Here is a 15728-nt window from a genome sequence, read left to right on the forward strand (position 1 = left end):
AAGTCTGGAACAATTTTTGGACTCTCAAAGCTGGGTTCATATGGGTGTCAATCACAGACAGAAGCAAATATTATAAAAGCCGACAAACCCTTATGTTTCTGCTGGTGAGGACAAAGAGCAGCCAAAAGAGGATTCTATTTATAAACAGGCTGTGATATTTAGTATGATGTAAGATAGTGAAATTTGAGGCAATATCAGCTGATATACAATGTAATTACTAACAGCTAGAATCCCTATCAACTCAACACAGTGTTCATAAAGGACCCATTACTTGTTCTTCAGAAGTCTGTTACAAATTCAAGGGGTTTATTTCAGGAAAGAACTGACAAACAAGAAGTTATTCCTTGGATTTTGATTCTTTCCTATTTAATCAAATTTGTCTGCTAGTATTAAATCACTATCTCATATTGTAGAGGCAACTGAGCAAACCTGCAACAGAGGAAGCATGCAAGGAGCAACAATTATAGATGTGTCCACAAGGCCTCTCATCTCATTTAATCACACCTCAAACCCAGCTCTCATTTTCAAGAATCCATTCTCATCAGAGCTTGGAATTACCAAATTATTTGATTTTAAATATTTCCTACAGCAGTCAACATCTTTAACTAGAGCTACTCAATCACTGAGAAAAGAAAGCATTGAAGCAGAAAATAAGGTATTATGAAGTAATATGCACAAAGACAACACACAGTGACTTCAAGATAGGCTTTGAACATCACCGAAAGAAAATAAAGGCTCTTTCTTTTATTAGGAAGTCTGTTTGGTCCAAAGAAGATACTAGGAAGGGAATCATCACCTTAACATCTAAAAACATTTAAATACCCCACTCATTCTGGTAATGTCCCATGTTTTCTTGCACAATGTTACTGTCGATTAGCAATATAAACACACAGTGAAACAAGAACAAAATTGGAAGTAAATAAAAAAACCCAACTGATGACAGCTCAGTTTCAGTTCTTCCAGCCCAAATATGTCAAATGTTCTGGCTACCAAAAATCTAAGCCAGAGTTATATAGGATCTGTACTAACAAGTTTGCTTCCTCAACTTCAGGAACTTCCTCCCCTCTCCCACCCTACCACCCACCCCCCACCCCACCCCGCTTTTATTTCTTTTTCAGTAGAAACCTGACTTCCTAACTCATAGCCCCATTTCAGCAGCAGTAGTTACATCAAATGTTAGAGAGAGAATAGCACAGATTCTAAGTAGATTACTGACTTGAATTTCAAACCCTATATTATTCCATACTTACCTTTATAAAGAGTAATTCATATTATGTCCCATATGGCTACAAAAATTACAGAACAGTCAAAATCTCTATACAAATCTGAATCTATCAGAATATTTTCTACAAATAGAGAAGTTCAGAAACTCAACCACTGCTACACCTTTCAACTGAATCAATAGATGAAGAAAAGGTGGACCTCAGTTGTATGAGGTGCTTGATAATTCACAGTTCCTGAGAAAATCAGGACTTTAAACAATACCAGTACAGAACTCCTTTCTAAAGTTTGAACTCCTAGAGATGATCCCTAACAATCAGATTAATAAGAACTTGATTATTTTAATATACACTTTTACTGAACATACATGTCTTTTTTCATGTTATTGAACTGAAAAGGAGGATTATATTACAAGACTGCAAGACCTCTCAACTGGATGCCACTAATCAGGCAAAGGAAAACAGAGATGAAGGCTACACTTTTTTTTTTCCCTCCACAAAAGGCTTGGAAAGCAACTTCTTGTTACCCATTTTAAGTCTTGCTCAGTATAAGGATAAAAAGCTCCACATTTTCTGAGATTCAAAGGAAAAATCTCTTAAATTACATAGAAACAGACATATGCGTTCATACCTGCTGTGTCTTTTGCAAGTCACGTCAGTTTTAAATTGCTATTTCGGAAAATAACCAGCTTCTTTCTTTTTTAAGGTCTACCTAAAATGTTCTGCAGTTATGCAATGCTCACTTGATTTCTACCATTCCAGTTTAAAAAATTAGCAGTTATTTTCAAGGCAATTTCAGCTTTGCCTGAGAAACAGAGTGTTCTGGTACACAAGCCAATCTTAGAATTGCAGCTGAGCACAGCATGCAAGAGACTGATGAATTTTCCAAAGTAATCAGCTACTATTATTTATTTTCCTTGGATAAATGGCACAATCCAGTTTAAATGTATATATGTACTAAAAGACATGAAAAAGTATCAAAGGATTGTCTTCCAGTCTAGAAGACCAAGAGCATTCAGTTTTCTCAATCTTCATGATTCCCACAGGGACAGCCTAAAAGTTTTCTGGCCCTTGCAATACTCCATCACAAAGCTGCATGACTTTAGTATGACTTTGCATACTGATGAGGATACTGTAGCAACACACGATAGGACTGCATCATGATGACAATGTGAAAAAAACACTAGTTTATATAAATTCACACCTATAGCAACAAGCGTGACAGCATTCATTTTCTGCAGTCGCTAGACACAAAAAGATACCGGTTATCTCTCAACTCTTACAGACTCTAGCATCTCTTTGCAAGACTCCGTTTAAGTCTGAATGTTTTTCAGTAAGATCAGAACTGCTTATTACCTGTTTTTCCAGCTCCACTCTCTCCTGTGATGAGGATACACTGGTCTTTGTCTTGGTCCCTTAAAGATCTGTATGCTTCATCTGACAGAGCAAAGCTGCAAAGTAAGAGAGACTCAACTGAGAATTAGGTAAAACAAATACCAACAACTACAATCTGTCCTTTGCATCCAGGTGGGGGTGGACCAAAGAAAAAAAAAAACCCAAGTCATAATGTTCTGTAAGTGGTGAAGCATTCACTTTTCAGAATATGAAGACCAACAGAAGCAAAATGGATACTTTTTCTCAGTGGCTCATTTAGACTTTCCTCAGGAAGAAGCAAGCATAATCTCCAACTTTTTCTAAAGATAGCAAGCTCAAAAAACCTCACAAAATTTCAGGGAAATTTAGGTAGCATCCTTCATTGAACAAAATGTCAGTGCATCAACAGGACATGTTCTGTCTGAAGGAAACAGGAGAATCCTGAGCGCTAACAATACCATATGCTGCGATTTCTACTCTGAAAAGTATGAAGACATCTCAGAACCTTATAAAATATTGAGGATTTTAAGCATTCAAGTATTGCTGGACTTTCACATAAAGATGTAGAAACGTTTCCCAATAAGTGCATTCTTAACTCAGTAAGGGTGATGTCATGTAGTGAAATTAAAGAATATAGTAAGGATCAACAGCTTTCCTGACTAAAAATGCCTTTCCATGCAGCTCAGAACATCATGACCCTGAAACGACTGGGCTACAATTTGAACCCAGAACTGCTTTGTTGCCATGCAGCAACATATATTTTGGAGAAATGCAGATGCATTACTTATACTTAGTTCTTTAATAGTCATTTTGAGACAGAGAAAGAATAGTATTGATTTTAACTGCATTTTTTCAGTTCGTAGAATAAAGGACTCTGAAAACTCAGCATTAAAACCCCTTGGGAAAACTTAAGCAAGTAGTATCTGAAAAAGAACATAAAAGCAAAATCCAAATAAAAAGGCACACTGGCATTCACAACTTAAAGAAAAAATCTGATAGCCAAACACGGCATATTTTTACATGGAATAAACATCCATTCAACAGACCAAGAGCCTTGTTAGATTACTGCACCTAGTAAAATATTCAATGTTTGTATGTACTTAAAAGTGGATATTGTTTATTATTTGCAGTAAACAAACCATGTATGAAAAATAGAAATGAACTCTCAGGTCAACATAAAATGCATAATTGTTCCAGGTTCAATGCACCTTTAAGGAACTTGATTCTTTATTCTATGACAGTTCAGGAGCTTTGCATTCAGCTGATAACTACAAATAGATCAAGTATTTGTTTTGAATAACGTAGCCACACAGTGCTTTCACAGGCAGCCACAGCCTTTGTCATAAAACTAGTTAGGGGTAGCATGGACAACACAATGCAAGTGGCAAGAGCCACACAGAGCCTTTTCTAGAGGCTCCTACTGCCGCAGCTTGAAAGTTTCAAGTATTAAACCTACATATACGCAAATTAGTTCATACTTATTTCTTTTTTGCTACACTGTCCCTTAGCTGAGGCAGCTCTTCCTTCCGGCTTCTCTCCCCCAAAATGTTATGGAGAGCATGTCATATTGCCCCCAGTTCAATCTTCACATGCATGTACAATACCATTTATACCTCCCCATCCTTCACTAGTATTAGACTCGTCTCATATTTGCTTATTTGGATATTGGATTTGTTTGCTTGTTTTCATGGTTGCATCATGTTATCAGCTCAGCTGATGCTCATGTTATCCTACAAGGGACCAGCATACCAAGTGAGTGGTATTCTGAAAAGGCTGGAAAACAAGTAAACGAGATACCTTACAGCTCCTTTACTACTAAGTAATCACACTTTCCCCTCCCTCCCTAGGTCATGCCAATGATGCTCATGCCATTGATTCCCCCCTCTTTGCGCTCCTCCTGTCCTCTTCTTTCCTGCAGCACATCACCTTTCTAGCTGCACAACCGACTCAAGGCTCTGTCTTTCTCACTGCTTTTCTCGCTAACTTACACTGTCTAAAGCGCTAAATTATAATTCTTCTCTCTGCACAGATGGTTGGGCCATCCACTTAACAACCATGATCAAAGATCATTATCTCCTTTTGATACATACACCGTTGAACCCAAATTAAGACTGATTTCTCAAAATTTAATACTGCTATGGTGATTGAAGCATTTGAACTCAGTAGTTCAATTGGAGGTAAAAATGCGTTTACGAGAAAGTAGCATGCTGTAATGTTTTTAGCATTACAACAAAGTCAATTTGTGATGTGGCCAACATGCTGGAGAACTAGTTAAAAAAAAAAATATTCTGCTGCTGCTGAGAGACCATGGACTCAATTTCTGGCATTCACTATGCTCTCCGGAGTCTGAACTACAGTAGCAGTAACACTTTACCAGACTCTCTTTACAGGACATATTTAGGAAATGAATAATATTTGTTGAAGGCTGCTGCAGATATACTTGTAAATTGAAGAGTACAATGTGCGGCACTCAGAAAATCTTATTCCAGCACACATGACATTCCTTTTTGCAAGGAAAAAAAAAAGCAGTAGGATAAAGAGGAAAGAATTAAGACTGCACTGCGCATTCATGGGCCATGTGAGAGAACAATAATACTAACACTCTGGTTTCCACGGATTTGATTCAGAAAATTGGCTTTCAGCAGGAAGGTAAGACTCTGAGATGCTTTTCAAACTTACAGACTGGATGGCTCATTCTGTGCCTGCTGCCCTTCAAATAATCTCAGCCATCAACTAGTATTTCACTGTTGAAACAACTTTCTTGGCAGTAGTTTCACGCCAGAAAATGAAGTCAGCATCAAGCACAGAGAAAGTATTCTCTCTGCTGATATATTGAGTTATGAGTTAATCAGCTTAGTAACCATTCATCTTTTCTAATACACTGAATTTTAGTTTCCCAACAGCCCCTTCAAAATATATTTTACCGCTTGATGTATTTATTAACTCTGTCTGCACTACATAGTTAAAAACACCAAATCATACTTTTTCTCCTCCCTCAGCAGAGAGAGCCTAAAACTGCAACAAGACCTCTGAAGTTGGAGAAGAGTGGGATTTCATCCAGTTCTGGTTCTATCCAATCAGAGACACTTGGCATACATTATCTTTTCCTCCAATCTTCTACACAATCCAGCAAAGCCTAATACTTCCCAACTATATCAATTATTATCTACTACAGACAAAAGAAAAAATTCACTTGACTCCTTTCAAAATAAGTTTTGTGTACTTATCACAAGTTACCTAGTAGAAGTGTTCTGAAATTTACCTCTGACATTTCAACCACTGCTCCAATGATTCAATTGGAGGAGGCATAACCAAGAGTGTATTTAAAGAACAGATTTCTTTGTCTTTCTGGCATTGCATAAACAGCATTAGACACATTTATGTCAGAGCCTGAACAAAGGTCTTTATCTCAAAGAAAAAGATAGATCTATTCATTTGTCACATCGACTTTCATAGCATACCGTTACGTCTCAGTCTTTCCTATCTATTGTCTTTTATCTTTGCAGTTAAAAAAAAACAAAAAAAAACAAAAAACCAAAAAAACCAAAACAAAAACACAAAACCAACTTTGTGTCTTTTGATTCAAACTCTATTTGTTCCAAAAATATAATTTCATTCTATGCCCTGTTTGTTACAAGCATATAAAATAATTTCATTTAAGGTCATTTTAGTTTAGCACATTTTAATGATCCGTAGACCACAAAGAATCATTCTATTATTTTCCTTTTGGCAGCATTAAGAAATACAGCTCTGCAGAGTCAACATTTGCAACTCTAGGTTTAAAACACATACCACTCTTTGAACCACCTCACAATTACAGAGCCTAAGTAAAATTTTAAAAGAGTTTGTAGTTTAAAAGCAGTTATAAACCATGTGTTTTGAATTAGCTGGAGAGTGTGTCAGCAGTGTCATTTACCATACCTTATAATAAGCTCTCCTTTGATTTTTAGGTTTTCATAAAAGAAGATGACATTTTCCTACCACAACAAACACAGAAATATTTATGGGAGTTCTCTTTTAGCTAAGATGTAACTATAGAAGCAATTTTAAATCAAAATGCCACCCACACCTAGCTCAGTAAGAAGGCTCTGCTTTTTTATAGCATGGCTTTCTCAGCCACGTAGCTCCAGATGGCCAGATCTGTCGCAAAGTCCTAACCCAAAAATTCTAACAAAGGGAAGCAGCAAATAGGCCTCCAAGGGGGATTTCCAAAGGGCTCTGGCAATTTTCAGCAGCACAACAGCATCTCTATGCTCTAACAAAACACTGGGGTCAGGAAGAGACAACTGCAATGTTCTCACCCACTCACCCCAAAATGAGCATCAACTGCTAGGGCTTCATTTGTACGCTCAAGATTGCACCCACAATTACACCAGAGGTAAAATCCTTGCTCTTATTATCATAAATTCAGCTCACAGGAGCAGCTCTACTCTTCCACCATCTTCTTCCTTTAAGCCAAAATCAGGACGATCAGTATTCACCAGCTATCAGTATTTCTTTCCTCCTCTCATTTCCCTTAGCATTCTCAATTAACAGTAATTAGTTAACACTGTCTTGAACTCCCTCCAATTGCTTTTCTAGTCATCAAGAGAGTCAATTCCCTTCATCCCATCTTTGCTGGCTGCTGCTTTAATTCTGTGTCTTGGTCCCCATTTTCAAACATCTATTGCTTAACCTTGGCTTGCAACTGCCAACTCATTCCCTACTTTCACAGGAAATGAAGAAAACCTCTCTTCTTTACCGTTCCAGTTCCATGTGAAGCAGAGCCCTGGTACCACTTCATTTTTGCTCAACTGTGGCTAAACACACTGGCAAGATATTAGGAGCCAGTGCTTATCAAAGACTGTATACTATGCTAGACTAAAAAGAACAGCAGTAAGATGTAAATTGTACATACATTTTTACAGTGATTTTTACATAAAATGTAATTTATATTAATTCTTTCAAGTTTAATTAAAAGCATCATTTAAGTTCCTTCCTTTTCTTTCTGAATGCATAGAACCGGTAACAACAACAACAAAAATTATTTCTTCCTCTCACAATATGTGGTGCGAAAACATTAGAATCACAGTTTGTTTCGGTATAAAAATTCCTAATAGGAGCTAGGAATAGTGCAAGCACATTTTATGCAGTGCTTTGAGGCTTTAAGTTGTAAATCATCACTATTTGCTGTATATGTTTGCCCCACCTGTTGAAGCCCAGTGGAAAATTCACCATTCAGGAAAAACAACTGTAAGAGATTATTTATAGTATTAGCTCATAGTGCAGAATCATTTAATCTAATTGCCCTAAGGATAGAAAGTGTACTCCCATTTTCCATAATTACAAACTGTCTCATGTTCAGCACTTTGACACACTTGAAAAGAAAAGGTTGATTAGCCTGCCATTGGAGTGAATAAAGTAACAGCTAAATTGATGGAGCATCAGCTAGGACAGACCTTCACAGGCAAGCAGCTGTTCTTTGGAAAACGTCAATCAGGAAAAAAAACAAATTTAAACACCGGGATAAAGAGGTGTGCTAAGACAGATGGAAAGTCTTTTCTCCTACTCATATTCTCCAATTTTATTTTCCTGGTGAGCACAGAAACCTGTTTTATCAACAATACTATGTGGGTACTATACACAGCAGAAGGGTACCTCCTGCGTATGCTTCCCCACTTTGTTATTCACATTAGCAACTGTGATGTTATTAGATGCAGAATAAAGTCCAAAGCTGTGTAAATCAGCCCATTTGATTTGTAAGCAGCATCCATAATTTATGGAAGGAAAGGGAGAGGGGAAGGGAGGGTGAAGAGGACAGATAAAGCCACTCTTGATTTTCAAGAGTAAAACCCTTTAAACCACAGCCTAATATTAAGCCAGAGAGATTTATTTTGTGTTCCAGTAGACTGGGAATATAATATACCCTCTCATCTCATACACACATTGCAGGTTGATAGAAGAGTTGATTCAGGCCAATATACTGAGCTCTGGACAAAAGGAAGAAAATGTTCTTTTTGAAAATCTTGTCCTTCTCAGGATGAAGCAGATTTCAGACGTGTCCAATGGACTTCACCTTGAAACCTCCCTGCAGAGAAGTCCAGCCAATGCTTCTTCCCCAAATACCATGCCTACACAACCTCCCAGCTCACCACAGCCCAGTCCATCCCCAATCCTTCTGCCTCTCACAGGATGGCACACATTTCCCCTCCAGGCAAGCAGGAGGCTTTATCAGTTTTGATCACTTCCTTTTTACTGACAGTCCAAAAAAATGTAGTTTTCTCGAAAACCTACAGTGGTCTTTCCTCAGCACTGTACACAAAATCCAACACTGCAGCCTATGATTTTCTGCCTGTTTCAACATCATCTAAAGCATCTCTTTAGAGCTGCACAGTAGTACAATGGAAAACAAGAAATGCCCTTCACCAGGAGCCTATGACCCAGCTGTTGCATTCTTTTCCTTCAACCAGTGGAAAACAGGATCTCTGAAGCCGAGGATGACCGTTCCACTTTCTAATCCAGATGACAAAATTAATTTTCCCTCTAAATTTTGGTAAACACTATCAACCCCAGTAACCACGTCCACATCACATTCAACAGCTCAGAACGGCAGCGAAAGTGTAAGCCAACAGTGAAATACACCTAGCAGACTGTCAGGAGAGTGACCTGGGCCTGGGCCCAAGGTTGGGTCCTCCTAAGTGATGTAACATGATGACAGAGCAGAGCAGAGCATTGGGCAGACCTGTGGTGCTGCAGACAACCAAGCTGACAGGTCTGTCTCCTGTCCTGGTAACGTTAACCTTGGAAAGCCCACTACAGCATTCTAAACTGAACTAACACGGACCAGCGCCAGCTATACACCATAAACACCTGCAGCTGCAGACAAACAACAGGTATAACTCATGACTTGGTTTGCCTAAAGAAGGAAATTAAAATAGTGAACTCAGGTGAAGTGAATATCATAAATCAAGGCAGGGGCAGGGAGGACCTCCATGTCATGTGCTTCTCAGAAGAGCAGCTTGGCTTGGATTCCCCCTTGACTAGTCCCATTCCTTGAAATTACATCAGTCAGCTGGATGCCACGTACCATCACCTCCTTACCCATACTAATACTCAGCCCATAGATGTAGTATGAACCAGTAACTCCCTTTTCCAAGGCACAGCATTAACTAGATGAATATGTAACCCAGGCAATCTCTCACCCCACATACCAGGCAGCGTTAGCCAAGGAAGCTAACCAGCTCCTACACAATCACACAGGAGGACACAGGAGGACACAGCTTGGCCTCTTACAGACCTACAGCAAGTCTGTAGGTCTTACTGTAACATGCACTGCAAGGATTTTATGTTTCTTGGGGGAAAAGGGATCTCTGTTTATGAAAAATAGTAATTTTACTGGGCCATGATATCTGTGAAGGGAAGTACAGGAAGTGTTTTCTATTGTTTTACAAAAAACTTATTTAATTAGATGTAGTTTATTTCATAAGACAAATCAGCACTTGCATGTTTGATTTAATGACTGCCTGAAACAGCTTACACTCAGTGGGTTTACTGCAAAAGCATATGCTGAATCTTTTTGGTAGCCATGTTGTCTGTAAGGAGCTCCAGACTTTTCCTTGAACTGCCAGCGCAGCTGCACTAAAGTAGTATGCAGTCACCTGCGAGGGAAGCAGTTTCACGGCACACCAGAAATGCTGGTGGCAAGAGACTCGTGTTTCTGCATGGACCTTCCGAAGCTTTGCAGCCCCTGAGCTTGGGTTTGTAAAACTTTATGATTTGTTCCATTACTAAGCGCGTTCCCCGGTTCAAATGGAGAATCAAGGGGTCAGACAGACAAACGGAACTGTAAGGAAAGAGAGGTGCAAACCGATTTTCCGTGCCTGGCTTCTGCCAGTTTAACTAGAGGACACGAATTTTTTTTTTGAATCCCAGTTTACTATTTCATCTACATACTAGCAGATTTGAATTGCACCTCTGAACTCTTGCATATATGTGGAAATGAAGGGCTGGTGGGACAGGGAGGAAAAGGGGGAGCAGGGGAAAACAGTCATTCCCTTTCTGCACTGAAATATCCGGACTCTCAATATTTTACAGAAAATTGAATTCATTTCTGTACCTAATACAGCATGTGTCTAAAAATTAGGGAAGTTTACTGGTCAAACACATGTGTTCAGTTCATGTCAGCTTTGACCAAATTTTATGTGAAAGAAATCTTTTCTGTAAAACACGCTTTGAGTATGCTGCTGCGCTGTGTGAATAGCACGCTAAAAGTAAACTCCTCCAATAAAACTGTAATTCATCTTGACTTAGGTGACTAAGCATAATACATATTCCATTAAAATAAAACACCGAGAAACAATTACTCCTCATTTTTAAAACACTGATTGTGGCTAAACACAAGTCCTTACAATTATCCATAGCCATTTCAGAAAAAAAAACAGGCCCAGAGTACAGTTAAGTGAAATACTTAAGAGGACCACTCTCTATAATCTTATTAAAGGAGCGATGATCATTATAGCTTGGCTTTTCCTGTACAGATGGGAATATATTGTTAGTTACTTTTTTCCCTTTTCTCTTTTAATTTATTTTGTAAATAGGATGTATCTTTGGGCCTTATAGTTTGAGCTTGTCCAAGTCAGTGGCTGAGCACAGATGCTCTGTGTAAAAAATGCCAGTGACTCCTTGATCTAGCAAATTAAACCACAGTAGGGCTGTACTGGTTGCGGGGTTTTCCTGCAGCAGAGAGGGGAGTGCTGCTCTTACGATTTGACATGGAAAAATGTTTAGCGAACAGGCAGTGTTCCATGTTGCCACCTCCAAAAATGTACTCCTGCTTAGCAAAAAGAAAACCCTGCTTTTATTTGCAGCCCTAAGAAGCATCACCCTGAAGTCAGAAGGTAGAAGTAAGTCGTTTCTTCCCGATGCAGTGAGATCAGAGATACAGCAAGTCAAGTTTTGGCTTCCACAGTAAGTCTGCATTGCTACCATGTGCTCCTGCAGAGACTTCTCTTGCTGCAAATAATTTTATTGCAAAAGTAGCAATACTCTCAGAAAAGCTTGCTCCACTCCGCTAACTGGAGAATTAAAAACAAATTTATTCCTTTATTCTAAAGTAATTAAATGTGTTCCAGTACTCAGGAGAAGAGGAACAGTGAGTGAGGTGCCCAGTTTCACATACTCACAGAAAGGGACGTGCTTTCAAAGGTCTCATCTCACAGGACAACAGCATACTGTAGCACAACTTAACTCCAGTATGCTGCATATAGCTAAGAGCTACAGTATCTCACATAAAAAGATGCATCTTGGAGTGACTTCACAGCTTTGCCTGGTGAGGTGGGTAAAAAAATGTCAGCCATGCGTTCGTGCAATAGGCTGCAATGGAAAGCAACAGTTTGCCATCAGGAAAAATGCCAACCACTCCACCAAATTCATATTACAGTACTGGAGAAATAGGAATATTATCACACCCTCAGAGCTATTTGTAAGCTAAATAAGTTGCTAATCGTCAGATTTTAAATCTAGGCTCTGGACCACAAAAGCTAGCATGCAGCTGCCTGCAAGTTTATCAGAGACAACAGTGACAAAACTGCAAATAAAAGTAATTCAGTTATCTGGAAAACATCTGATGGGCAATGTCAACACTATGTAATTACATAGGTATGTTGCTACTTTACAGGAGGAGTTACTGAATTTTTCACTTTTGCAAGTAACTCTTAAGTCCTCTTAACAAACCAAGTAGTTTGTTAAGAAATTAAGAATCCTTACACAACTTTTTTTGCCTCCCAGCTCTCTTCTCCAAATAAAGTACCTCTCATGAACCCCCGGACAATGTGGGCTCTAGAGCTTATCTCAGCTTCTGAGAGCTTGTTAACTCAGGTACAATATCAAGCTAGCGTGTCTAGTCAGTCTATCAAATGGCATTTGCTCAAGTTTGTGCATGAGATTTGTGTATATATATCCAAAATTTTCTTTCCATTAATAGTGAAAGGAAGAAATTAAAAGCATTCTTCAGACTGCTTCAACACTAGGCTTCAGTTCAACCCATGTGGACTGCATTTCATCTACGTCCTTGGCTGGTCTGCTGATACTCAAGAGGATGACAACCGCACACATCTTTTTTGGTCCTGTGGATACGTCCTCACTAAGAATCATCTTGGACTAATTATGACCAGTTGCAGTTTGAACTCCACAAGGTTTAGCAACTAAAAATAATTTCTGTAGCATATAAAAGGAAACCGTGTACCCAAGAAAAATGCAGATGTGAACTAATTTACTGAAATGACCACAATTCAGACCTTTGTTTGTAAATCCCAATCCCAGTTCTTATCTATTCAAAACATAAGTAAAAGATTATTCAGTGTGCTAGACAGTAAATATTAAGACTGTGTATTTCCTGATTCATAACATGAAAAGTTGATCTTTAATAACCCAAACTACATTAACCATGATGTACCCAGAGCTGAAGAAATCAGAGCCTTTTGCATGAAGTTGCCAATAAAAAGAAATTGAACAGAAAATGTTCTGTCTCTAAAGGTAGTACAAGAGCTGGAACTTTACTGAAGTTTCTTTAAGGCTTTAAACATTAGCCTTGTTTACGCTGTATCTAAAATCATGACAAAGGCTTCTAACAGAGCAGATGGTCATTTCCTGGTGTGTTATAAATTACTAAAAAAAGAAAATAAAAAAGACAACCATTAAACACAACGAGACACTTCCAATGAAAGGATGACAGCTGTTCTTAATTGCATTTTGAAATCCCAGTTCTTAACAGAGAACCATGCTGCCAATTCAGGAAAGGCATAATGAAAATTCTGGTCCATGCACACACAATGCATAAAATGGGATTGCAGTCATTTCTGATAGGGCCTCTACCTGCCTGCACTTTTCAGTCTGCATTTAAGAAGCCTAACATAGCAGTGCCTCCTTTAAGTACTTTGCAGTGTGCAAAAAGTCACAGAATTCTAATGAAAAGAAAAATGAAGCTATCGGATCCTTTTCTAAAAATCAAGTTATATTAAAAGCTGCATGAAGTGTTTAAAAATGCTTTTATTTCCAAGTCTTCTCATAACATCGGTCAATTTTCTAATCAGAACCACCTCATTTTGTTAAGCAGCACAAAAAAGGCTAGTCTTATTTCTAGCCTACACGTACATATGAAAAGCTGGAAGAACTATTTGAAATGTTTAGAAGAGACAAAGAGCAGTTGTGTGTTGACAAATTTAGAGAACTGCATTACAACACTGAAAAATTACTGCAGGTCCTTTCCTTTATTTAATTAAGTGCCCACTTCATTCACAAAATTCAGTCAGACATACTCAACGGATTCCCAAGCCTTTTGTGTGAATTAGAGGGATTCTACTTTATGTGACAATGTGAATTAATGAAAAAAAAATCTCAGCATTTCACATCCTAAAAATATCAATGGCATAATATGAACGCTAGCCAGAATGTTCCAGTTCCAGAAAAAAAAAAAATGAGAGAAAGGGGATCTGGCAAAAAAAAGTTACCATTAGTTTAGACTACTGGAGCATTAACACAGGTCTCCAACTATCCAACATATATTAAGGCGCTTTTTAAAAAAAATTATCTTTGCTCTGACAATCTAGCCAAACCCCAAAGTTTTTTATGCTTATAAATAAACACAGACTATAACAAATACACTTACATGCAAAAAAAAGGAGAGAGATCATCACAGATAACTGAAAACATTTGACTCTCAATCCCCAGCATGACTGAAGTCCAAGGTGAAAGTATGCTGTGTACAGAGGTACTAGTAAATATTTGAAAACAGTTCTGAAAACAAAGTTATTTTGTTGAGGCTCTAAGCCAGCAGTTAATTCATGAAGGATGCCCCAAGATTATTTTCCTTCATACACCATGATGACAATTATAGAGTTACAGAAGCATCTGGAACAGATCTCAAGTTAAGTGTTTCCCTTACAATCTCACTATGTTTTAAAGGTACCCAATTCTTGCATTTTTTGCAAGCTGCTTCAAAAAGCCTGCTGGACATGTGAAGGTTGGTGGGGGGCGGGTTTGGGTTGCCTTTTTTTTTTTTAAAAAAAATTGGCTAGGACCACACACGGCTCTCCAAATGAGAAACTGATGGATGAGCAGGCTCTACCGGAGCCAGGTGAGTCTTGCCCAGAGAGGGAGGCCTCTGGCTGCTGGACTTCAGGAGCTGTGACTGACAGTACTGCCAGCTGGGACGGCTGTGGAAACCAAAATAATTCGTGAGCCAGTGGATTTGGTGCTTTTGAATAATTTTGTTACAGCAGTATATGCTCCTGTAGCTTCTGAGAGACAGACGTGCTAGAGGGTGGGACCAGAGGCAGAGTCCTCACTGCCTCCTGGGGTGTTCTGGGAGACAGTTTTATCTTGATGCTTTTTATACCCCCTGTAGTCTATATATACTCCTCTCTAGCCCAAGAAGTGTTTAATTGCCACAACAGCACAAAAATCCACCTGGACTCCACACCTCCAGACCGCCTGATGTCTGGGCAAGCCTGTGTGCAGGCAGCTCCACCCGACCTGTGCTATAGCTCTGCCACTACACACAGCATCCCATGTCCCGGGCACTGACAGAAGTATGACAGCACCAGTGCCATACACAAAGAATTTAAAGGGCCTTTTCATTTCTTAATTTAGGCAGTCCTACCTAGAGGACCAACGGAAAGGCTATATTCACCTCTGAAGCACTGGGGTGAAAAGGCTGCATTATGTGCTATCCAAACCAACTAAAATAGCCCTGCTCAAATTTCAAGAAAACGCTAAATCGATTGTTGCATGCAAGAGAAACCTTGCTTTATAACCTAAGCCTTCAAGTTCACAAATCACTTCCAAAATGTTCTTCAGAGAATCAGATGGCGATTTCACAACTGCCTTCCTCAAAACTCTTGTTTTCTCTGAAGGGCTCCTACCAAGTGAAAAATTTAGGAAACTCTGCATCCCCATGAGTAATGTGCCAGCAGCCTGCAATAGAAGAGGTTCTTCTCAGGCATGAAGTCCTCCTGAGTCTTGAAGCAAGTGTGATGCTTCATCCCATTTTCATCTATACACTAGAGGGATTTACATCCATGGATACACCACATCCAGTACTGCCTCGCTACAGAGGTTAAGAGAGTTATAAAAGCCTGACCCCTTCAATATCCTCTG

General features: G+C 38.9%; 1 protein-coding gene across 6 annotated transcripts in view; it reads right to left on the bottom strand.

The window, feature by feature from the left end:
* MYO1B (myosin IB) overlaps positions 1 to 15728 on the bottom strand; it is a 121645-nt gene that overhangs the window by 67637 nt on the left and 38280 nt on the right. For all 6 annotated transcript variants that reach the window (XM_075093912.1, XM_075093916.1, XM_075093914.1 and 3 more), the window contains exon 4: positions 2577 to 2671. In XM_075093912.1, coding sequence (XP_074950013.1) covers positions 2577 to 2671 — 95 coding nt within the window. The remainder of the gene's footprint in view (positions 1 to 2576; positions 2672 to 15728) is intronic.

This window comes from Phalacrocorax aristotelis, chromosome 5 (genome assembly GCF_949628215.1).
Source record: "Phalacrocorax aristotelis chromosome 5, bGulAri2.1, whole genome shotgun sequence".
In the NCBI taxonomy this organism is placed as follows: domain Eukaryota; kingdom Metazoa; phylum Chordata; class Aves; order Suliformes; family Phalacrocoracidae; genus Phalacrocorax; species Phalacrocorax aristotelis.